At 45.2% G+C, this 25,135-nt stretch overlaps 1 protein-coding gene across 1 annotated transcript in view; it reads left to right on the top strand.

The window, feature by feature from the left end:
* The window catches only part of Ent2 (Equilibrative nucleoside transporter 2), a 34,616-nt gene extending 9,891 nt beyond the window's left edge, over positions 1 to 24,725 (top strand). The window contains exons 5-13 of the mRNA XM_037432094.2: positions 1,391 to 1,488; positions 4,821 to 4,871; positions 13,221 to 13,306; positions 13,676 to 13,724; positions 14,222 to 14,319; positions 17,148 to 17,249; positions 19,296 to 19,404; positions 20,820 to 20,905; positions 24,258 to 24,725. Coding sequence (XP_037287991.2) covers positions 1,391 to 1,488; positions 4,821 to 4,871; positions 13,221 to 13,306; positions 13,676 to 13,724; positions 14,222 to 14,319; positions 17,148 to 17,249; positions 19,296 to 19,404; positions 20,820 to 20,905; positions 24,258 to 24,584 — 1,006 coding nt within the window. The 3' untranslated portion in view covers positions 24,585 to 24,725. The remainder of the gene's footprint in view (positions 1 to 1,390; positions 1,489 to 4,820; positions 4,872 to 13,220; positions 13,307 to 13,675; positions 13,725 to 14,221; positions 14,320 to 17,147; positions 17,250 to 19,295; positions 19,405 to 20,819; positions 20,906 to 24,257) is intronic.
* The last annotated feature ends 410 nt before the right edge of the window (positions 24,726 to 25,135 follow it).

Raw genomic sequence — 25,135 nt, 5'->3', positions numbered from 1 at the left:
CACGCGAAGGAGAACTCGGCAAAATGAATTGGAGTAGCTTATGGTGTGGACGTTAGGCAGGGGTGGTAAAAACTATGTGGACGAGCTCAGCTCATTTTTGGTAAGGATTGAGTAAAAAATACTTGCGTGGTTTCTAGCAAACCTTAATAATTACAGATAAATGCCTTGATAACTAAACACTTGAGACCATAGAGTTTCCAAATTTACACTATAGGGAACTCTGGCGCTTGTCTAATGCATAGAGCTTCAGCGAGCATAGAAATCGTGGGTATGACGTGGATTTGCCTAGCCTTCGTACCTTACATTTCTTCTGGCTTTGCGTGGCTTGAAGCTGATTTGTCACGAAACAACAATGGGTGAATGTTTGGCAGTCATGCATCACCACCTTAATATTTTAGGCTTACCACTTTAAATCATGTCACAAAGTGAAAAACGCTTTGTTATTTCCTTCACAACAAAACCCGAACACAGCAATAAACGAAGCCACGAGTGCATTCGTTACTTGCAAGCAAGAAGACTAGGCAAATCTACGTCATACCCATAATTCCCATGGTTGCTGAACGATCACAGCACCAGGCAAATCTATGTCATACCTATCCCACGGTCGCTGAACGATCGCAGCGCTAGAGATCCCTGTAGTTAATTTTAGGAAAGTCTTATGCTTGAGACAGCTGAAAGCCTTCACTGTACAACAAGTGTATTCGTTGCAAAAATGGTGCACCATGTATGTAGGTTGGGTTAGGCAGGGCAAGATATCTCCAGCCAGATAAAATCTTTGTCTACATTTGTTCGAGAAGCTTTAGGAAAAGAAGTTTCTAGCCTTCTCTTGCATGCTTTATCTAATGGCATATGCATCATTGGCAGACCTTATGGCATCAAGGTTCACTGCACATTCTGTGCCAAAACCTGGAGTTGAGCTACTAGAGCCTCTTTTTTTTTGCCAGGCACTAACAAAAAAAATATATATGGAAAAAGAAAAGATCCTGTGGAACTGCCAGCCAGCATGGGAATGTAGGCGGATTCACAACGCACAAGACTGACACTAGGAACAGAAGTGAAGGGCAGGCTATTACTCGCTGAAGGTTATATCCACGCAATATTATCGGGGCTGGCGCACGTTTTCGATGTTGACTTTTGCATTCTATTTGCGTCAATCTATCAAAACAGTGAGTGATTCAAGGTCTTGAAGTAATTATTTTTTCTTTGGAATCATAATACTGGTTGTGCTGTGAAACCTTGCGGTACACATATGTTTATATAATCCTTCTCTGTTGACTGTGCTGAGATCATTCCATGGTTTTTAAATGTGAAGAGTTGATTATACACTTTATGTAGAATTCCTCTGTTCTGTGCATGCAGTGAACGTGCACTCTTTTTCTCTCAATATTAGAGACCGTAGCCTCACACCGAGGATCGTCATTAGTATCCTTGTTGAAGCTGCCGTGTTCATTGCAACTGTTGTACTGGCCATGGTGGATTCCTCTACATGTAAGAGTGTTTTTGTTTTGTAATATTTCTAGTACTTGATACTTTTGTTGAACTGCATAGCACTGGGTCAATAAAATCTTGCTGCTGTGGAAGTCACAGTTGGAAACGGTAGTTCACTTTCATGCTGAAAAGTTCACTAATTACCGTTACGGTTTATATGTACAGTAAAGCCTCTTTGTGTGCTTGAGCATTGCCACATTTATTGCTTGTTTTGGTCATTCAGTGGAGTGTCGGTAATGGTGCCGGTATTTCCGTGCAAATTGTGTATATAAAAAGCCCATACTTGCGTTGAACTATGTACACAAAACGTTAGTGCAAATCTAACTTAGTACATGCATATTACTGCGAGGTGGCTAATTCTTGGAGTTTTGTGCAGTGTCATTCTGCATAAATAGACTTTTTTGTCAGTGTGTTAGTGAAGTTCATGGATGTACATTTGTGGTTGGAAATTGGCAGAGCACGGAGCCCATGACAATAATTACATTACGGAATGTGCGTATAATCAGCAATTGAAAAATGTAGCCTCCAATTTTCTTGCTGATGGCATTGAACCCCTAGGATGTGCGAGTGAATTGTGAGAGGCACGGGAGATGTGATACAGGCTTGATGATAGCACTTTTTCAGTAGGTTTTCTTGTAAAATACAGGAATTATAAAGGCACATATAGTTAGACAAAGCGCTCTCTCTGTGCATATGCACCTCCTTTTTTTTTTCTTGTTCGTTATGTGCGCTACTAAAAAACTTACTGAAGAATGGCACTGATTTGATTCCTGGCTGCTGTAGCTGCATTTCGATGGGGACAAAATGTAAAGAACGTCCGTGTGCATAGATTTTAGTGCATGTTAAAAAAAGACCAGGTGATCAAAACTAATACGGAGTCCCATACTATGGTGTTCCTCATTACATACTTTTCAAGTCTCCCGGATTTGGACCAGTTTTGATGTTTGTACAGTTTTCAGGAAAATCTGCCACAAATTTAAATTTCCATTCGTGATCTGGTCACATTAACAGAAATACAGACCAATCTGACCCAGGTTTTTTGAAAACCCATTGCATATTATTGTGAACCAACTTAGGGGACGTTCATCTAAATCTACCGTAGAATCTTAATGATGCTGAAACCGGCATATTCCACTCTGTTTACTGGGCCTACTGTCTGATATTCCAAGCACTTTTCCTTATTGTGGCGGGTCGTATGAACTTCTTCCGAAACGGTTGAATGAAGGCCGATAGCAGCGTGCTCGAAGCTTCGGAAGGATGCGCGCGGTCAATGCATGCACTGCCAAAACTGTGGTTATCGTTTGCCACAACCGCTGCGGACGAAACTGGTGGCTCCTGACACAATCCTGTATGGTGACGAGGTAACTGACGGAACTCTGTAAGTGCACGCGCCATCAACGCTAGACCATTGAAAGTGATATTGCTTTCCACAAATGCTGCGAAAAGAAACGCGCCAGCAGATGTGATCATATATTGCATAAAATATCTAGTTTTGGAGGCACGTGCGCAGCCAGTACAAGCTTATTGAAAACGGAACTGCCGTTATCTGCAACCGCCACCCGCAATATCGTTGTCGGGGCGGTGCGATCATTAGTAGCGACTACTAGCTGAGAGCACACGGGTAACGCAGTGGTAAATTAAATGCAATAAAGACTTAAATGCAAGAAGCATTTTGGCATTCCTGTCCAAAGAATATTGTAATGTTCCTGTCAATCTGCTTACTTCGACGATACTTTAGCATTCAGTTTTCGGTTGACCTCAGGTGAAACTTCGACCTGAGCTTTCTCGAAAGCCAGCTGCGCTGTCTCGTCCGTTCACGTGTGTTGCAGGAAGAAATATGCGAGTTATTTTGGCAAACAGGGCTTGCCAGTTGTTTTGATGACGCAAAATTTTGGTATATATGAATATTTGTGCACCCCATTTGAGACTTGCACCTTTTACTGTAGTTGAGAAACCCCACCCTCGTGCGTTTGGCCACTCGTAGTCGTGACAAGACCGCATTGCCTATGTTTATCCCCCCCCCCCCCCCCACTTTTTTTTTTGGTGCGACAAAAATAAGGTGGGGGGCAAACAAATCGGTGCGACCCCCGGCCTTGCCGTTGCGGAAAATCTCATTGATTCAGAATTCTTGAACCTGGCAGAGAAGTCATTATAATATCATAGTTTACAGTGATTTGTGATGCTGTCGTGTGGGACAACATTGATCAATGCGCTCAGAACCTCAGAACTGCTGTTGCACTTTTTTCGGGTGTTTCTTTGCTTGGCAAAATATTTGCTAGCATTAGTATCAGTAGAAGTTTTAAAACACCTTCACTTGTAATGTAGTAGAACCTCGCTGACACCTTTCTGAAAAAAAGACGCAAAAATAGCTTATGGTCTGGGAAAGCATATGATCCGAATTCAGTAAAAACTGAGGCTGACAAGCCCATAACGAGGTGCATGGGCCTAAAACATTCATTTCACAAAAAACATCAAGTTACTCTTCAATTTTTGAACTTTTGGCATCTCGCTGGCATTTAAAGGTCAGCCAGCTAGTTGCGGTCCTGACAAGATACGATGGTTGAGCAGTTTTGAGAATGCATGTAAGGGGATGATGGAGTGAGTAATTCAGAGAGGACGCTGAGGGGACAATTGAGCGCAGCAGCGTGGAGGGAAAAATGAGGCGCTGCGGAGAAGGCGCCATCGTCGCGTAGCGGCTGTCTGCCGCTTTACACTTCGTAAGTACACAAGATGGTCCTTTTTGCACACTTGAATTGAGAGTGTCTGGCTGCAGAATGTATCATACGACTGGATTTCTCTGTGGGGATGAAAGTTGCTGCTGAGTAAATATATTTTGTTGAAAATGTATTAACTACAATGAATTGGACACAGGTCTATATTGGGTTATTTTTATTTTTCGTGATTGCGAGTGTACGAGCCAGGAAATCGTGCTAAGCAGGAACATATCAACGATTTTTCTGTGGTAGTTATTTAACCGAAATGAGTATAATTGTAGTTGTTCCTGTCTGAAGTGTGAGAAGTTCAATGTTTGATCTGGATATTATGTTAATATATTTCACCTAATTCTATTTGCTTGATCTATTTTATAACTTCCCAATCAGGGTGTTATTGAACATACAACAAAGCTTGAGCCTTTGATAAGGTTTACAAAAAGGAGGACTAAACTGAAGATTTGCCTTTACAGCATAGACCTGGCTACTTGAACACTGGCTCTTTCATCACTAAAAAATGTTGCTATGTGATCAGTAGCATTTTTATGACTGCCTAAATATTGGGGTCTCATAGTTGCTGATTCTTTTGTCATGGATTCAACAGAACGCTCTTTCTTCCAGGGCCAATCACATTCTTCTACATAACAATGGCTCTTGTGGTCGTGCTGAACAGTAAGTCGCTCCAGTTGCATAATAGCCTCATGCACTCATTGCTAAACCTGCAAGGGGGGTGGAAAGGTCAAGAATGTAAACATGCTACAACCACCAGTTCTTAGTATCAAGTCGCTAGGAAATCCATACAAATTTCTCGCAGAACTTCTGAAAAGTTGATCCTTGTCTGAGGATCAAACCAAGACAATTTTTCAACAACTGGAAACTTGCTGTGAAGAAGTTTGTACGAATTTCCTTGTGGCTTCATGCTACAAACTGGTGGTGGTTTGTTTTACTTTCTTGACTCAGTGCATTTTTATGCAGCAATTTTTATGTTTTCGGTAGGTTAATACAGTACTTCAGGGCTTCTTGTTGTTTGATAAGTGTTTGTCTTCTGTTTGGCCTACGCATGTCAAGGACAAACCAGCTCTCAAACTGGGCAATATATACATAAACCCGTGGTTCTCAGCCATGGATGTGTCGGGGACCCCTTGTAGACTGGTGGAAGTGATGGGGGACCCCTTGCAGCAGAGGGGAGGGAGGGGGGCTACATAGGTAAATTAACTGAACAGGAGCGTGAAACAGGTGCCATTTATTGCATCTAAAAACATCAAACAAACGTGCCACATCACTTCATTTTCGACAGTTCATCAATGCGTGGCACAGTCACGCTAAACCGGCAGCACAAAGAGCCGCCAACGTTCCACGGATCCTCAATCAAAGATCCAGAAAGATGGATCAAGGCATATGACCGAATCGCTGCCTTGATTAAAAAAAAAATGCGCCTGAGGGTTTCGCGGACCATATAAATGGCTTTGCGGACCCCCTAGGGTTCGCAGACCCCCATTTGAGAACCACTGACATAAACCAATGTTGAAGCCTATATTCCATCACATAGCCTGTGAAATCGCCCGTGACAGTGGCTTCAACTTTGGAAGAGTGTCGCTTGAGAACCCCCATAAAGATTTGCAAAGTGCATAAAGATTGCAACTATGCATACCTGAATCCATATCTCTGCATATCTGTCGGCTGCAGTGCAGCAGTGTGTATGGTGCTTGGCTGCTGACCCGAGGTCATGTGTTTGATCCCGGCCATGGCGGGTGCATTCCAATGTCGGCGAAATGCTAGAGGCCTGTGCGATGTGCGATGTCAGTGCACGAGACGGTCAGAATTTCCGGAGCTCTTCACTGCAACACCTCTCTGTCACATCGTGGTTTTGAGATGTAAAAACCTCAGATAATATTGTCACGTAAGAGTGAGGGTTGCCCGAAGACAGGAGACCGGGAGGTTAGTAGAAATAGGAGATCCGTTTATTTGGCGGACTTGCGCCCACTAAAGGAAAACAGACACACCGGCTTAGCGGGAGGCGAACTGCGCGTTCGACGGCCGTCGGGTAACATAAATATCCCACAGGAACGCAAGGCGCGTTCGACGGCCGTCGGGTAACGGAAGTGTCCCACTGGAACGCAAGGTGCGTTCGACGGCCGTCGGGTAACAGAAATGTCCCACTGGAACGCAAGGCGCGTTCACCATCCGAGATACAGTCACCGTAGCGTCTGGCGCTATGTCGTTATCAACGAATGGTCGACGTGCGGGCCATCATCTTCGCAGATGAGACGCGGTGCATCCTGGACCACGATAAGGCCGCGTGCCGGCGGTATCGGCATGCGCAATACTATCCGCAATGCGCCTCGCGGCATTGCTCCCCTCCTCAACGTAAGCATCGACCCGATGCTTTGTTTAAAATAAAACCAAAACAAAAGGACAGCCTGTGCGAAAGTAAATGGCAAACAAGCACTAATCACGCACACATAAACAAAACAAGAGATGCAAACAGGGAGCCCCCTTTAGCGCGCATGATAGGGCTTCAAACGGGCGACGTGTACCACTTCTTGTCGTGCGCGGCGTCGTTGGGAGGAACTAGCCCCATCAGGGACCACTTCATAGTCCACTTCACCCACTTGACGGATGACTTTGTATGGGCCAAAATAACGGCGCATGAGTTTTTCGCTGAGTCCTCGGCGGCGAACGGGCGTCCAAACCCAGACTTTGTCGCCTGGCTTGTATGTTAAATCGCGTCTCCGCAGGTTGTAGCGTCTTGCGTCGTTTCGCTGTTGGTCTTTTATGCGCATACGAGCAAGCTGCCGGGCTTCTTCTGCGCGCTGAAGGTAGGCGGCTACGTCTAGGTTGTTTTCATCGGTGACATTAGGCAGCATGGCGTCCAGGGTAGTAACGGCATTCCTCCCATGGACGAGATTAAATGGTGTCATTTTAGTGGTCTCCTGCACCGCGGTGTTGTAGGCGAAGACCACGTAAGGCAGAATTAAGTCCCAGGTCTTGTGTTCTGTGTCCACGTACATAGCGAGCATATCGGCAATGGTCTTGTTCAAGCGTTCCGTGAGACCATTTGTCTGCGGATGGTACGCAGTTGTTCTTCGGTGATCTGTATGACTGTAATGTAAGATTGCCTGAGTAAGATCAGCCGTAAACGCCGTTCCCCTGTCTGTTATTAGTACCTCAGGTGCGCCATGACGGAGGAGAATTGATTCGACAAAAAATTTGGCAACTTCTACGGCTGTGCCGTTCGGGAGGGCCTTAGCTTCAGCGTATCGGGTAAGGTAATCAGTGGCCACTATAATCCACTTGTTACCGAATGTTGACGTGGGGAAAGGTCCAAGCAGGTCCATACCAATCTGTTGGAATGGTCTCGACGGGGGTTCAATTGGCTTGAGAAATCCAGCTGGTTTTGTTGGAGGTCTCTTCCGGCGCTGACATTCGCGGCAACTCTTGACATACCGCGCAACATCTGAGGAAAGGCGGGGCCAGTAGTATCGTTCTTGAATTCTGTGGAGTGTACGTGTAAAACCGAGGTGGCCTGCAGTGGGTTCGTCATGTAACGCTTGTAAAATTTCTTCTCTGAGGCTGCTTGGGACGACAAGAAGGTAAGCTGCCTTATTCGGTGCGAAGTTCTTTTTAACTACCACTCCGTTTTGCACACAGAAGGAGGATATCCCACGCTTGAACAATGCAGGTGGTATGGAGGCCTTTCCTTCGATGTAGTTGATCAACTGTTGTAGGATCGGGTCTGAGCGCTGCTGTAATGCAAAGGTGCTGCTGCTGATAGGCCCAAGAAAGGCATCGTCGTCTTCATGGCTTGGTGGTGCGCCGACAGGGGCTCTTGAGAGGCAGTCTGCGTCGGAGTGCTTACGACCAGATGTGTAGACTACCTTCACGTCAAACTCCTGAAGCCGTAGGCTCCATCGAGCGAGGCGGCCAGAAGGGTCTTTCAAACTGGCCAACCAGCACAACGCATGATGGTCCGTTACGACCTTGAAGGGTCTGCCATATAAGTATGGGCGGAATTTCGAGGTGGCCCATACTATCGCAAGACACTCCTTCTCAGACGTGGAATAGTTTACTTCCGCTTTCTACAGTGAGCGGCTTGCATACGCGATGACACGCTCGCAGCCCTTGTGCTTCTGAACGAGAACGGCACCTAAGCCGATGCTGCTGGCGTCTGTATGTATCTCAGTTTCGGCATTTTCATCAAAGTGACCCAGCACAGGCGGCGACTGTAAACGTTGTTGAAGTTCTGTGAATGCCTCACGTTGCTCAGCTTTCCATTCGAAAGGGGCGTCCGACTTGGTGAGCTGCGTCAAAGGGGCAGCAATGTGTGAGAAGTTCTTGACGAAGCGTCGGTAATAGGCGCACAGTCCTAAGAATCTGCGCACTGCTCTCTTATCTTGTGGTTGAGGAAACTGTGCGATAGCGGCTGTCTTCTCGGGATCTGGTCTTACGCCATCTTTGCTTATAACATGGCCAAGGAACTGTAGTTCTTCATGGGCAAAATGGCACTTTTCTTGCTTCAGTGTCAGCCCTGATGACTTAATTGCGTCCAGTACCGTCCGGAGCCTTTTCAGGTGGTCGCTAAAGTTGGAGGCGAAGACGACCACATCGTCCAGGTATACGAGACATATTTGCCACTTGAGACCTGCCAGTACTGTGTCCATTAGACGCTGGAAGGTTGCTGGAGCGGAACAAAGTCCAAACGGCATCACTTTGAACTCATACAATCCATCCGGCGTGATGAAGGCGGTTTTTTCTCGGTCTCTTTCATCAACCTGAATTTGCCAATACCCTGTCTTCAGATCAATGGACGAGAAGTACCTTGCATCACTGAGACGATCTAGGGTATCGTCGATCCTTGGTAAAGGGTACACGTCCTTTTTGGTTACACTATTCAACCGTCGGTAATCGACGCAAAACCGAAGACTTCCGTCTTTCTTTTTGACAAGGACGACTGGTGCCGCCCATGGGCTTTTCGATGGCTGAATTACATCGTCGTGTAACATTTCCTCAACTTGCTCTCGGATGGCCTGACGTTCACGTGCCGACACACGATAAGGGCTTTGATGGAGAGGGCGGATGTCTTCTTGTGTTATGATTCGATGCTTTGCCAGAGAAGTGTGTCGGACCTGTGAGGTTGTGGCGAAACAGTCGTCATAACGTCGAAGGAGGTTCTGGAGCAGTTGCTGCTTGCATTGAGGCAAGGAAGGGTTAATGTCGAATGACAGCTGCGAGTTGTGGGTCTGTGGGGTGATGGTCGCTGGATTCGAGAGGACGAGGGTATCACTGACTTCCGCGATTTCATCGAGAAAGGCAATGGTCGTGCCTTTGGCCAGGTGACGGTGTTCTTGGCTGAAATTTGTTAGCAGCACTGGGCCCTGTCCATTCCGGAAGTCCGCAATGCCTCTTGCGATTGCGATATCACGGCCAAGCAAAAGTTGTATGTTACCTTCGACGACGCCATGAGCATTTTCGGCAGTACCAGTGGTTACGGAGATTAGGGTCGTTGATCGGGGTGGGACGCTCACGTCATTCTCGAGCACACGGAGGGCTGCGCGATTATGTGGTGCCGAGTATGAATTTATGGCTTCATCCGAGGAAAGTTTGATGGATCTGGACGCCAGGTCAATAACCGCGCGATGTTGAGTCAAGAAGTCCATGCCGAGAATGACGTCACGGGAGCATTGTGGGAGCACCAAGAAAGTGACAAGGTATGTGTGACCATCGAATGTCACCCTTGCAGTACATCGCCCCGATGGGGTGAGGAGGTGGCCTCCCGCTGTGCGGATCTGCGGGCCGTCCCAAGCCGTCTTAACCTTCTTCAGTTGTGCTGTCAATGGCCCGCTGATGACCGAGTAGTCAGCTCCTGTGTCAATCAAGGCAGTTACCAGGTGGCCGTCGATAGATACTTCAAAATCGGTGGCACGTGGGCTGGAGTTGCGCGTTGGTTTTGGGTTCGGGTCACGGCTTCGTCTTGTTGCTTCGTTTTGCTTCGTCTCGCGGCTTGGGTTGTTGTGCGTTATTGTCGTCGTAGATGATGTGCTGTCGTCATATATGGTCGTCGGTGGAGGGTCTTCAGCTTTTACTCTTGAAGCAACCTCACCTCCAAAGGTTGCTGGTTTTAGTTTCCCCTACGGGGGCTTGGGGACCTTCTTCGTTCGTTGTTGCTGCGGTTCGGTGACGTGAAGCGTGGGGATGGCGGTGATGGAGAACGGCTGGGCAGGTACTCTGTATGGCGCAAGTAGTCTTCGATTGCCGGAGGTCGTTGTCCAGGGCGTGGCCGTGGTGCCTGAGATGAGAAGCCGTGCAGTCCCATCCGCCTGTAAGGGCAGTGTCGAAGAATGTGGCCGGCCTCACCGCAGTGAAAGCATAGGGGGCGGTCGTCGGGAGTTCTCCAGGTGTCGCATTTTCTTTGGCTCGGGCGTCTCTCGTATATAGGGTGGGCGGGTAAGGGCGGACGGCTACTTTGGGCTGCAGCGTACCGTCGAGGACTGGGCTCGTTTCGTCGGGGTGGCCTAGTGTTCACTGCAGCGGCGTAAGTCATTGCTTCGGCCTCTGTTCGAGTCGTCGCTGATGAAGAGCCAAGCGCCTGCTGGACTTCATCACGCACTATGTCCAAGAGAGATGCTCCTTGGGGGGGCTGGGGGGTAGGCGGTAGCAATCGGCGTAGTTCTTCCTTAACCACTTCACGAATAGCTTCCCGCAGATCGTTGGTGGTTAGCCCACCTCGAATCGGTTCCGAGTAGAGCGAGCTGAGCTGGAACGGGCGGTTGTATTGCCGAGTCCGGGCGTCCAGGGTCCTTTCTATGGTGTGCGCTTCGTCAGTAAATTCGGCGACTGTTTTAGGAGGGTTCCTTATGAGACCGGCGAAAAGCGACTCCTTCACCCCTCGCATTAGGTATCCGACCTTTTTGTCTTCGGTCATGTCTTGGTCCGCTCGCCTAAAAAGACGTTTCATTTCTTCGACGTACACTTTTAGGGTCTCATTGGGCTGTTGGGTCCTCGATTCTAGCAGCAGCTGGGCCCTTTCTTTTCGCATGATGCTGGTGAAGGTCCTGAGCAACTCATTCTTCAGAAATTCCCAGGTGGTCAGTGTGGTCTCATGGTTTTCATACCACGTTTTGGCGGGGCCGTCCAGAGAAAAGTAAACGTATCGCAGCTTCATTTCTTCATCCCACCTGTTTATGGTAGCCACGCGCTCGAATTGGTCGAGCCATTCTTCTGGGTCTTCAGCGGCATAACCATGGAAAGTTGGGGGCACCCGCGGCTGCTGCAGCATGACAGGGGTAGGTGATTGTGGGGTGCTCATGGTGGCTGTGGAAGCGTCCTTTCGTGGTCGCGTGGGGTTCGGTAGCGGTCCCAGCTCAGGTGGCAGGTTTCGGAGGCGGCGACTGCATCGAGTATCTGTGTCTTCAGCGTCCTCGTTCTCTGCAGTGGCTGTTTTAAGGTCGTTTTCGTACATACCCCGCACCTCCACCAGATGTCACGTAAGAGTGAGGGTTGCCCGAAGACAGGAGACCGGGAGGTTAGTAGAAATAGGAGATCCGTTTATTTGGCGGACTTGCGCCCACTAAAGGAAAACAGACACACCGGCTTAGCGGGAGGCGAACTGCGCGTTCGACGGCCGTCGGGTAACATAAATATCCCACAGGAACGCAAGGCGCGTTCGACGGCCGTCGGGTAACGGAAGTGTCCCACTGGAACGCAAGGTGCGTTCGACGGCCGTCGGGTAACAGAAATGTCCCACTGGAACGCAAGGCGCGTTCACCATCCGAGATACAGTCACCGTAGCGTCTGGCGCTATGTCGTTATCAACGAATGGTCGACGTGCGGGCCATCATCTTCGCAGATGAGACGCGGTGCATCCTGGACCACGATAAGGCCGCGTGCCGGCGGTATCGGCATGCGCAATACTATCCGCAATGCGCCTCGCGGCAATATTTGGTGCGTATCTTCACAGATGCCATGTAACTGCGTTTGCTTGCTGTGCCAACGAAACTGTACTCACAGCCGCTGTAAGGCATGTGAAAAATAGAAACGAAGACCCGACACACTTTCGTGATTGTTGTAAACCAAACTTTCGCTGTTGCGGCTGGCCAACATCATTCAGGATGTTGTGTACAGTGCTGTCAGTTGGCATGGTCACAGATCTGCATCATGGGTTTATCCCAATATAGGAATTAGAATTATAACTCGGCAGAGGTTGTTAAAACAACAATGGTTACGTTAAAGAAATCATGTCAAAGTGATGTGGAAGGGAACGGACAACCTGTATTGTGACAATGTTCTTCACAGGCGCCACATTTTTTTTTTTTTTTGCGACATCACACGCTCATCACACCTGAAGAATTAGTACAGGGTAAGAAATATTGATTGCTGCTATGCATTAATTCAACAGCAGTCACTTTGAATCAAGTTTATCCTGGAGCCCTCACATGATTTTATGGAGTAGGTAGCAGTGTCTCGAGTACCTATGTGTTAGTGGCTCTGGAAATTTGCTCAGCTTCTTGTTGTACTCAGACTTGCGCATAGTGAAAACATTCCTACTTGTGGTAAAAGTATCTCCGAGCTATAACTGCTTTCGTAGACTATTATTCTTTGTTTCATGGGTCAAGGCCATCTTCCCAAAATCATTGAGAGCTAGGTGTGCAGAATTTTGCGACAGCATCTTTTTTCTTTCACATTTAGATCACAGGCAAGGTTACGAAAAGGTGCCACATTTTGCTCATACATTTTAGCTTGTCTTCACAGAATTATCAGTTAATAATTGAAGCAATGGTATATAGCAAACTATTCCAAGGAGCAGTGGGTTGTGAGAAAATATAACAACTGAATGCACTTCTTGCTTTACCAATAACTACACATTTGATACTCATCACTGTAAAGGTATGGAGATATATGTAATGGTTTTTCAAGTGGTGTAACACCACGTTGATGTGTATTTGCTAATATTTGCTAATCATTGATGTGCATTTTGCTATTACTGGTAGCTTCTACACCATCTCTCTTGACGTGTTGCTGCAGTGGCCTGTGGTGTCCACCAGAACAGCATTTATGGCGTCGCTGCCCGGCTTCCAGGCAAATATTCAAATGCTGTCGTGCTTGGTTCGGTAAGCAAACAACACATTTGCCCAATTAACAACACATTTGCTAAGTTATCTTGATATACTAATGGTTGTTTTAAATGGAGTAATGCCCTTCTGACTTGTTTTTTGTTACTCGTGTGCTAGATATGTTTCGTTGACATTTATAAAGAAGAAAGATTAGGACGACATACAGCAACATACGCACGACTGCCTTAATGAAGTTACAGGCTCACAAATGCTTCTTAAAAAGATTGTGCTGTGATAACTTTTGTGCTAATTCTTATTTTTTGTTCTCTCATAGAGCTGAATGACTATTTGTTTTATATATTTCTTTTGTTTAATTTTTTGTGTAATTTTGTTTTATAGCTTTTTCATTTTTCTTTTTTTTTTCAGAACATCAGCGGTACAGCTACATCTCTACTAAATATTTTCACCATAGCAGGTGAGGAACATTTATATTCACTAAACTCCACACTATCATGAGTTGGTGTGTTTGACAAAATGTTTCGAAACCGCACTGTGCCTTCACAATTACAGTTTTTTCTTTCTTCTTTGTACACAAAAACAGCGTAATTAAATGGAATGCATAGTATTGTCACAAGTATAGTGAAGTAAGTGAAGATCCCCATAGAGATCTATGCATTCGGAAATAATGAAATAAAAGTGTCCCGTTACTTTGTCTCTATAATAGAGTAGCGCAATTTACCAGAAGAGAATAACAAAAGTTGTCCTTTTGATTTTGCAACTTTTTAAAGGAGGCTCAAAAATTCAATCTTTGAATACTGCTTTCTTTTGGCTTATTAGCATTTGATTCGCATGCATATATGTCATATTTTGCACACCCTTTCTTATTGTGTATATTGGTTGAAGAGTCGCGCGGTAGAGGCATAATGACTGTCTCTGCGGAGGCTTACTACGATTCTGTGCGCATCTTCGCAGCATCACCAAATGCCCGCACAGCAGCGATCTATTACTTCCTGTCAGCCCTGTTGGTGCTGCTCCTGTGCCTTGACTCCTACTTCGCTCTGCCACTGCTGGTGAGAAAGTTTCTGCAGCTTCTTTTGTTGTTCTTAGCTCAGAAGTGTATCCAAAACACTTGGGAATTTTGTTGCATACAATATCTCTGTGCATCCAAATAAAGCTCCTTTCTGAGAAATCAATCTTTGAATGCCGGAAAGATCGAGCTTCATGCCAGAAAGTGAAAAAGACGCCGTTGGAGTTCCTGCTAGCATCGCCTTGTGGAATGATTGTGACACTCCTGTGTGTTTGTTTGTTTCTTTCTTGCCCTCCCTCCCTCATTCTGCTCTTCCTTAATTTTCTGCTTCTCCTTACCGAAGCTTCCCCAGTGCAGGGTAGACTGCCAGATATTAATTTTCCAGTTAACATTTTTGCCTTTCTGCATCTCATCTCTGTCTCTCTCTCTCTAGTTTATGACTGTTTGAGCTGTCTGACTGCTCAAGACTGTTCATGACTGCTGTACTTGCCCTTTCGTCAGTTCTTAGCAGTGCCAAGTGATGATCTTTCAGGTTTGGGACAGCTGTGCCATTTGCACCATTGTACGCGAAACTTGCTTAGCTGCGCCCTCCTGTGTCAAACCACCCATATTGCACCCATATTGCACCAAACTTGTTTATCAGCGCTGTACTGGGCTGCAGCACCCGACTTTAGCCGCAAGATGCCCCATGCCCAAAAAACTGGCTGAAAAATGGCGTTTTCAGTTTCACTGAAACAGGTATAGTCGTGGTTTAATCAAGGCTGTGATCTCTGGAGCAGCCGCTCTGAACATTGATTGTAAGGTCGCGATCGCTTGTGCATGCGTCGTCTCAGCAGGCATCAGTGCGATTACCTGGTGAACTATTCTACGTGCCGGGCTCTCAGTGCAAAGACACTGCTCTAAAGGAGCATTTCTCCAGCAATTTAAGTTGCACGATATCGAATCTAAAAGAGTTAGCTGCCAGCCTTACTTCATATAACAAAACAACTTGTTGCTCTCGCACTCATTGCTACCCTTGTAGTGAAACAGATGTTTTTTTTTATATATATATGACACAATAGTAGGGTTCAGAAAAGTAAAAAAAGGGGGTGGCGGTAATGATGCTTAAGAGAAGCGGGGGTCAATGTCAGCTCCTGGAACAGCCTAGTAAAGACACATGCACAGGACTTCTCATCAAGCACATGCACGTATTCTCGTTCATTGCGCCGTTGTGCCGCTTTATAGGACGCTGATGGACTTTGCGGCTGACGCTTTCATGCTTAGGATTAATGAAATTGGCAACTAATGTGATAGCAACAAATTGTAATGTTATATGAAGTTAGGCTGACAGCTATCTCTTTTGTATTCGATCTCACTACACCTTACAAAATGCTTTGTAAAAGAATAAGGCCACGCCCTGGGAGAGCAACATTTTTCATGCAGCATCAATGTGACGAAAGCACAGCACGTCCAAGTGTATGAGAGCCGCCCGCTGATCAGAAATCATGACCGCACCCTTAGTTACGTCTTTTCATGCTCATTCAAGACAGGCGTGGCGTTTAAACTCTGCTTTGCTGCAAGACCTCCTAGATGGAGTAATGTTATATCATGCGCTCTCCGAGTGACGGAGATGGGCCGGTTCGTTTGGTGCCTGCTTCAGCTGCGTTCATCACCGCCGCTCGTGTGCTTTTACCCTCAGGTGAAACACACGAGGCATAGGCGTATGTCATCAATTTGGACTTTATACGAGACATGACGGCGAGGCAAAAACCCATCGATAGTGTCCATACAATTTCTATTGCAATTATGAGGTTATTGCACAGTCTAGCTTGGTGTTTGAAAAACGTGGACTTGGACAAATATTGCTTCACAAGTGCTACATCTGATCCGAAAGTTGTCTGAGTGCTCCAAACCTATGTCCAAACCAATATGTCTAATGTATGAGCAGTGTTACAGTGGAACTTCTTAAATGCATTGCATATATAATGCGATCAAGGGATCATTTTGCACTGAGTGGTAGTATGCAGGAACTGTTGAGCACACATTGTGTTTATGTAAACTGCTGAAGGAAAAAAAAAGGATGCTCATGTTACGAGATACACACTAGGACAAATATTTTTCTTCCGCAGTTGCAAAAAGCAATTGTGGCTTTTTCCAAGCTTATGTGAATGGTGAATTTCGGTTCAAAGCGAATAGTAATTTTGGTTATATTTACCTCATACAATCTCATGTCCTTTCATATCATCTCTTATATATCTCTATTTTAAAGAAAAATGGGTATATTTGTCATGGCCTAACTAACCTGCACAATGTCTTTTTAAAATTGGAAAAAGGCCTGTACAAACGTGTTTTTTTTTTTTTTGGTTCTAAGGAACTGGAAACAATTTTGAATAGGAGCAGGATCTGACTTTCGATGGAATGCTAGTGACGTCCTGTAAAATATGTTACATTATAAAACTCACTATACTTGGAGAATATAAGCTGGTATAGAAAGCTTCTAAACCTAAAAATATTGCGAATCGTTGTGATTATATTTTTCATTGAATTTTGAAGTAGGGCTTAACGACAGTACGAAGTTTTTTTTTGGATAAGTGCTTTCACAGCTTAGCACTTCTTTATTGCAGTAAAACCACCTTTATAAGGGGTTATGTGTGGACCAATATACATCTATTTATTCCTTTTGAATACTTTGAAATTTTCAGTAATTTAAATTCAAATTGAAGTGACTTGGAATACTGTGATATTCGTTTGAAAACTTGTACTATATTGGACTATTTGCACAAAACTAGCTTTTTTACGTGGCTTTACCGTGTTAAATAAAATTTGTTGTGAGCATATTTCTCTCTTGATACCGAATGTCTGGAGCTCATAATAATCTGGGATTTCGTGCAGCGCTGCTACAGGCATCACCAGCGGCTAGCTGCCATGGCTTCTTCTCCAAGCAGCCGAACACCCCGCTCTCGCAGGCCTCCCTATTGGCTCGTATTCAAACAGGTGGGCTCTGACTTCTTCAGGGTTTATCAGTGCAGGTGACCGGCGTATGCTGTGCGGCGGGCCACGACTGGCAGCAACAGCACATCCTGTGGCTGCAAATGTTCAGATGTGCAAATAGAGCTTTTCTGTCGCCCTGCATAAATGTTTGAAAGTCTGCTGGTGTGGTTTCTCTACTGACACCTGCTTGGGCATAGGTTTCCGCAGGATTTTTCACTGATGGTAGGGCAGGGTTCATCGCAGTGCCCCTCCCAGTTCGACGAGTCTGAAAAAAAAAAAAAAGCTTGAATGAATGCAAAAATGAAAATGAAATGGTGATGGGCACAGCAGCCTGTCATTGGTCTTCCTTTTCCTGAGGTAACGATGGGAATTAAGCTCTTTTCGAATGTGATGCACTCAACCGCAATTATCGTCTAAAACATTTGCCCAATCACAAGACAGGTCCGACTGAGAAAAGTTCTAGGGCATACTTAATGCTCCTTGTTGATTATATGGAGTAAGAAGTGGCTGCCACCTCTGCACCACTCGTGCGCTCACATCGCGATTGGGGATAAAAAAAACTGCACAAATTAAAAGACGGGGTGGCACTTTTAGGCATCCTGCTTGCACTGCGTTCAGGTCAATCGGCAAGAATTTCCGCTTCTGCTATCCAGACTGACAGGATACCCCCAAATCTGTCATCTATGGCACACTTGCTTGGTGCTTGCCACTATCGACTTCAGTTATACTACTCAAGGGGGACCGTGTATTTTGATGTCAGGTTTCTTATGCGTGACATTAATTATAGTGTCTGCTCTGCAGAAACAGTGTTAGAAAACGAAGTTATTTTTTTACGCATTGAAGAGTGGTAGGCTGATAAGTCTCTATTTGTAGCACCATCACCAGCAGCTGTACACTTAGTATGTTTGGCCAGAGCAAATTGGTGATTGATAGAACAACCTCTTTCTGATTTAAAGTTGTGATGGAGGGCAAAGGCTGACCCAAGGCAATCATATTTCAGCGCAACAACCCATTGCAATCATTGATTGGTAACCAGGGCAACCATTTCATAGACATGCTGTTTGCTCAATTCTGCATTCTTCTTATCATCCACTCAACACGGCCAGCTTAATCACGGCCATCATCACGGCCAGCTTGCCGGGAACCTCTTTACCGTTTACTAATCAGTGGTCAGTGCTCTGACCACTGATAGAAGCATTAAAGTGCGCAAGCACTGGAAAAGCTACCCGCCGTTGGGGTTATGACACTACACAACTAAGTATGAAGGCTGCTGTTTCGATTCCTGGTAATGACAACTACATTTCAACAGTTGCGGTAGGAACGACTCTTTTCCACTTGATCCTCTGGCTGTTAATACAGCAAGCATTATAATGTCACTGGTAGTGCATGTGAAACGCTACCCATTTTTCTCCTTCTTTAGTTTATTAATGCATTTCTATGTAAAAATAGCCCAGATTGTCTATATGGCCCTTCAGATTCGTCATCAGGAATGTGCCTCAAAGGGACACTAAACATAGAAAAGATTTTTTCGAGCATTAGTAAATTACGATTTCACCATCCTAAAAACAGCACTCTTACCGCGACACGAAGCTTGGTAAGTGAGAAAAGGCGCAAAAAAGAAAGTGTAGGGGGAGACGCCACCTTGAGATTCCCGCACCGAACACTGTGACGTCACAGATTTTGAAAGTGTCTACTGAGTCCTTTTGAGCTCCTAATCAGTCAAAATTAAGTAGAATGTCATCTGTGAGTGCCATAGACCCAGCAAACAATGTTTCAGAAAATTTAATCAAGCCGATTTCGTCAGAATACCAAAAATACATTTTAAAATTTGTGATGTCTTGCGCGAAAAATCCGGCTGAAAATTTTAAATTGAAACTTCAGCCTTTAATTTTCTTTGTTAGTAATGAACTTATGGCAGTGAAACATGAAATTAGAGTTGTGAGAGGGCAGTTGTCAGAGTATCAGAGGGCAGACACAAAGTCGTTTCTCTTTAGTGTCCTTTTAATTCTCTGTGGAGTAATCGCTTCCAACGCTCTTCTTGCTTTTCAGGCGTGGCCGCAGTGCCTTAATGTGTTCCTGATATTCTTTGTCACGCTGGCTGCATTTCCGGCCGTCACATCTGACATCAAGCGCATTGACAAAGAATTTCCTTTGGATGGTAAGTCGATTTTCTGAGACAGGGCATCACTGTAACCCATACATTGATAAAGAAGGGCCAATTTTGGGAATGTTTTTTTAATGTCTGGCTGTGAGCTTGTTTTATTATTTATTTATTTATTTGATACCCACAGTGCCATAACTCATTACAGGGGGGGGAATACAACATGATTACAAGACAGAACACAAGCTCAATTTGCGGGAAGTACAGTACAGCCTAACCAGATAGTAGGAAGTATACTGAATACATAACGCAACAGAGATTGACAAAAATGTACGAAAAATGCCAGCGGGTAACATACAGTAAGACGAAAACAATTACAATACGTATACCGCACAACAAAACACCCGTCATCAACTGAACAATTCACTTGACTCTAACAAAGGAAAAAATGAATCACTACCAACGGCAACAACGATCGCTGAAGGTAATCGATTCCACTGGGAAACCGTTTTAGGGAAAAAAGAATTACTGAACGCTGCTGTCTTACATCGGTACTCTCGCACTTTGTAAATGTGATCGACTCGTCCAGACACGTATTGAGGTGGAAAGATGCAACTGTCACGAGGAATACAAGTTCGAGATAAGTATACATCATGTTCCGTGACAAATTTAGTGAATACTGTAGGTTCCAGCAGATTTCTCACAATTTTGGGGGTGAAGCTCCTTATTATTGGCAAGGCTTGTCCGCTGGTGTCGGTGTCTGTGTTGGCGTTGTGCGCTGTAGCCGCCAATAACAATGAGAAACAAGCACATTCCAGTCCACACATTCTTTTTCTGCCATCACGGTACAGCACATGTAAAATACCCATTATACGCCACGTCGATGACGACGATGAGGATGATCAATATCACAAACCACGACTAGCTTGCGCAGTAAATGATGTCTCAACATGCTCTTCGATGCATTTCGTATGACTGGAAGCAATTAACAACCACCAGGGGAAAATGGCCAGACCTTGTCTTTGCCAACTTCAGGATAGATTCGATGCCAGGAAGCGGTGATAATGAAGGCAGAACGAAATTCACAATTCAGCACTACACAGTAGTTGTGACCAATAATTATGAACATTTTGTATAATTGTGCACCGCTCGGCACTCATTTACATGTGTGAGTGGTCTATGTCACTGGTGGTTTACGGTAACACCGAACGATCCCAGTGCTTTGCCCACTCATCGTCGTTCACTTCGGGTATATGCCGAGATTTTTTTCTCAACTCTCTCAGGCTTCGCATCTTTTTGTATTTTTTCTCTAGTGTTCTATTTTAGAAATTTGGCAGTAATTATAAGTGCCCATTGTGTACAGTATTGAAAGAGGCAGTAAAATTACTATTTGCATAGCTACTGTAAAGTGAGGGCAGCTTTATTGTGTTTACCTTGGCTGATCTCGTGAAGTTATCTTTTTCTTGTTCTAGACAAGTACTTCACCGCAACAGTCTGCTTTCTTGGCTTCAACCTTTTTGCCATGCTTGGCAATATTCTACCCATCTGGGTTCGTTGGGTGAGTTCATTGATTTGTCTTCATGAATTTCCTCACACACACCCCAGCAAACTTCCTCGCACTTTTCATTAGCATCGTGAAAACAGTTCATAGAACTACTGTAGGAGCACAATTAGACATCTTCAGACCGGATAAGCATAGGTATTGGTTTCCAGTACAGCTGTGCAAATTCGGCGTGTGAAGTAGATTCAGATATTGCAATGTGAGGGTGAATCAAATATTTTTCAAATATTTCTCAAATGTTACCAGCATACTTTTCGAATCGTTTAAAGTGAAATTGTTCAAAAAGATTTGGAAAGGATTTCTAAGCATATTCTCATGAGATAGCAAGATGAAAGTGTTTCATATCGCTAGGGTGGTGAAGCACTGTGGGGTGGTGCATTGTAGTTGTCTTATCTAGAATGAGGCAATCATGTTTTGAAAATGGATTTGCAAGTCTCCTGATCATACAAAATTTTGGGTGATATGAATATACTTTCATTATCCCTTGAGATTTGTATTGGTGAGCTTCTACGGTAGCTGTTATGACTTCAGTAAAAGTGGCTCAACTGGTGGAGCATCGCATGTGCTATATGAATGTTCTAGGCTTGGTCCCTACCTTTGGAAGGTTAATTTTTCATCCTGTTTAATTTCTTTCCATTTATGCCATAATTAGTATTCTGTAGTTAAAACATGCTAGTAATGTCTACTATGCATAGCTATAGCTTCATTGTCTGTTGGTTTCATGTGGTTGTGTCGAACAAAAAGTAATGAGCCCTCGATCAATCTCACCCTCTTTCGTTCATTCATAGGGAGGGTCTAGCTATGGCAGACACGATGTCTTAGATAGCACGCATGGTTTTTTTGGTCAGCTTTCAGAGTGTGATGTTACGACATCAGCTCGCAACGAAAAAGTTTTTCAATTCCCCGCCGTCGCTTCTCAGAAGCACATGTATTTGCAACCTTTATGTAACAAAGTAATAGCGGGAGACAACCTTGATATAACGAATTTTACCACGGATAATCTAGGAATTTTGCTCCACATTTCGGCTTTTTGGTACGAGCGTGCATCTTCTGCGGCTGCCCCACTGTTGACAAAGCGGTGGCGGCTCACACGGCGCACCAGGCGAGAGCGAGCGCTCGTTATTGCGTGCGGGTGTGCGCCAGGCGGGCCTACACTCCACGAGTCGGCGTGGCCACCGCTCTCGCCACCGCGGGCGCATGCGCAAGTGTGCCCCTCTTCCCCCTTCAATTCTTAACCAAAATCAAAACAAAAACAAGAAAACTTCTTTTGCGCATTGACAGTGCCACGCTTTTAGTTAGCGTCACATATGTGGAGCCGCGTTGCCTATGGAGGGCGCTTTACCGAATAGTTTTCCGCAGTATCGGTGTCTGTGTCCATGTCGTTCGCTTTTCGTTTTCGACACGCCGCGCGCGCGTGCACTTTCACTGCGCTTTTATGGTGTGGCTCCGACGACGTTCTGCTTCTTTTTTTTTCTTATTGCGATAGCAAATATATGGACAGTCTTGACTGAATTTTGTTCGTTTGCCACCGCCACCATTCACCGTGTGTGTAATAAGTATAAAAGTAGATGAGCTTCCACATAACAACTTGTTTATTCAGCGGACGTTTTGACGGGAGTCCCGTTTTTTTCAAGGCATATTACAATAGTATTATGCCTTGAAAAAGACCTTATATATATATATATATATATATATATATATATATATATATATATATATATACGCGCTTATCTATGACACATACTGTGCCTCGCGAGTTGGGGAGGGGGGGGGGGTAAATGCTTATGCACCTTAGGTGGGGAAAATCACGCGCCTTCGACTTTGGCCGGAATGATTGCGTTTAGTTGCCGGATGCACAAAGATCTGTTCGCTCGCTGGACAGGCCCCGTTTGCGAAAGGAGTGCGCTTTTCAAACACAGCGCAGTAACAAAATTAACTGGGGCACTTGTTAGTTCGCACTCATACCTGTACTTGTTATTACGTTTCATGCCTCGTTTTTGTTTAAACAGCGCGTTAAGTATCGAGCGATAAACGTTCTTAGTTTGTTCTCATCCTGTGCATGCTGTTTTCGTGCGTCATTCGTGCGAGAACCGTGTGCTGCACGTTTCGATCTGCACGCCGTTTTCAGCGTTACATTCCAAATCGTTGCCATCGCATTCATTGCTTTGCGCTTGCGGCGAAACTGTGACTTTTCCTAATTTCTGACAACCGTGTCCTCACAACCGCGGGGATGTCAGAATAGGCGCTGTGATGGAAACTCTCCGTGACAGCGGTGACGACAGATCTTCGGAGGTCAGCTCGTAACGCGCTTCCGTCTTGCGCCGCGCCGCGAGTTCGCAGTCTGGTAGCTTTCGCGATTAGCCGATTAGTTCTGGCAACATGTTGGTGCGTTAAATGCAATGCTATGAACGGGATAGCAAAAAATTGTAATGTTATAAAAAGTAAGGCCTGCAGCCAAATCTTTTAGATCCGATATCGGGGAACTGGTACAAAACGTTGGTGGGAGCAAGTACGGCCACTTCAGGGAAAAGTGCTCGTTCAAGACAGGTGGTTTACTTCAGTTTGAGTATTCGACGGCAGGTCTAACACGCGGGAGATGTTTTCTTATGCAGTTTCCAGGTGATATGGGATGTGCCGACTCTTATGATCTCTGCTTTAGCAGCGCTCGCTCGCTTTTACCCGCCCGTGAAAGTTACCATGCGCGGGGGCATGTTATGGAACATGGCCGCGACGGCAAAAACCCGCCGAGAGTGTCCATGCAATTTCCATCGCAATAATAATGCAGTTTTTTACTGTCAAATAAGTGTTTTTGGGTAGCTCTGCCTTCAGTCCCCCTTTTGTTTATTTGTGCATTTATTTTTCGAATTTTCGGGCCGTACCGACATATAACGAATTCCTTTTTATAACGAATTTTCCAAAAATTTATCAATTTCGTTATATCCAGGTTTAACTGTACTACTGTACTGTGTACCCAATAAAGTAGACGGGGGGGGGGGGGGGAAATGACGGCCTGTGTAGCTCAGTGGTAGAGCATCAGACGCGTTATTTGTAGTTTGCAGGCTCCGACCCTGCCAGTGCAAATTATCTTTGCGTCCACTTTTTTATTCTTAACATCTTACATTACAGTTAAGGTTATTAACATCCCCTCTACTTTTTGTGACATTATTGTCTGTTAGTTCTAATTAATACTAACAAGTAATGTCCCCCAAACCTTACTTACCTTCATTGTCTGCTGGTTTCATTTGGTCATGTCGGTTTGGTAGAGTTTCACTTAAAGCCCCATAATTTGATCATTTTTATTTACTTTTTTTAGCAGTTTAGAGTATTGCAAGTTTTTTTCTGTCCACAGCCTGGGCCTCGGTTTCTGTGGGTGGCCGTTGTTGCTCGGCTGGTGTTCCTGCCATTGTTCTTGCTCTGCAACTACCTGCCTGAGGCGCGGGTGCTGCCGGTGTGGGTATCCAGTGATTGGGGATTCGTGGCGGCCATGATACTGTTTGCCTGGTCGAGTGGATACCTGAGCAGCTTAGCCATGATGTACGCACCTCGAGCCGTGGCCAGTCCGGAGCATGAGCCCATTGCTGGCATGATGGCAGCGTTCTTTCTGGTGCTTGGACTTGTCGTAGGGGGGAATGCAGCGTTCTTGGCTCCACGCATCGCCAAGGGAGTCTGGTTCTGAAAGCCCTTGTAAGGTTACCTTTCACAGGGAAGCCGCACTGATGTGGCTGACAAATTAAGTTAACGGGTGAAAAAGAGGGAAAACACGTGCAACCTTTACACGTCAGGGCTCACGATACTGTACTCTCATACGGTACTTTCGTCGTAAAATTTCAACGGTCAAAATTTTTTCCCGTACACAAGTGCTCAGGTGAGGAGTTTATCTTTATAGATGTTTATTTTATTTCTATAAGTGTCAAAGACACAGTTCGTGCTCACTTCTCGAAAACTTAACCGCCCTTCATGTGCAGTGCTTTGTAACTTAAACTAGATAGACATATTTCAGATGCAATTTTTTTACAGGCGCAAGGCTTAAACTTTTGTGGGAAAGGCTTTTGCAGCCAAATTACTAGTGCTCACACAGTAGATGAAAGCTGGTTATAGCTTCCACTGTTGGCAACAAGAGTTCTGTTCATGATCATTACAGAAAACATGGCCCGTGATTGGCATTTCTGCCACCATGGTTCATATCTGTGACTTTAAGTGTTAGTGCTCGAGATCATGTACCGGTAG

This window comes from Rhipicephalus microplus, chromosome 10, assembly GCF_043290135.1.
Source record: "Rhipicephalus microplus isolate Deutch F79 chromosome 10, USDA_Rmic, whole genome shotgun sequence".
NCBI classification, from domain to species: Eukaryota; Metazoa; Arthropoda; class Arachnida; order Ixodida; family Ixodidae; genus Rhipicephalus; species Rhipicephalus microplus.
This window is presented reverse-complemented; position numbering and strand designations above follow the sequence as displayed.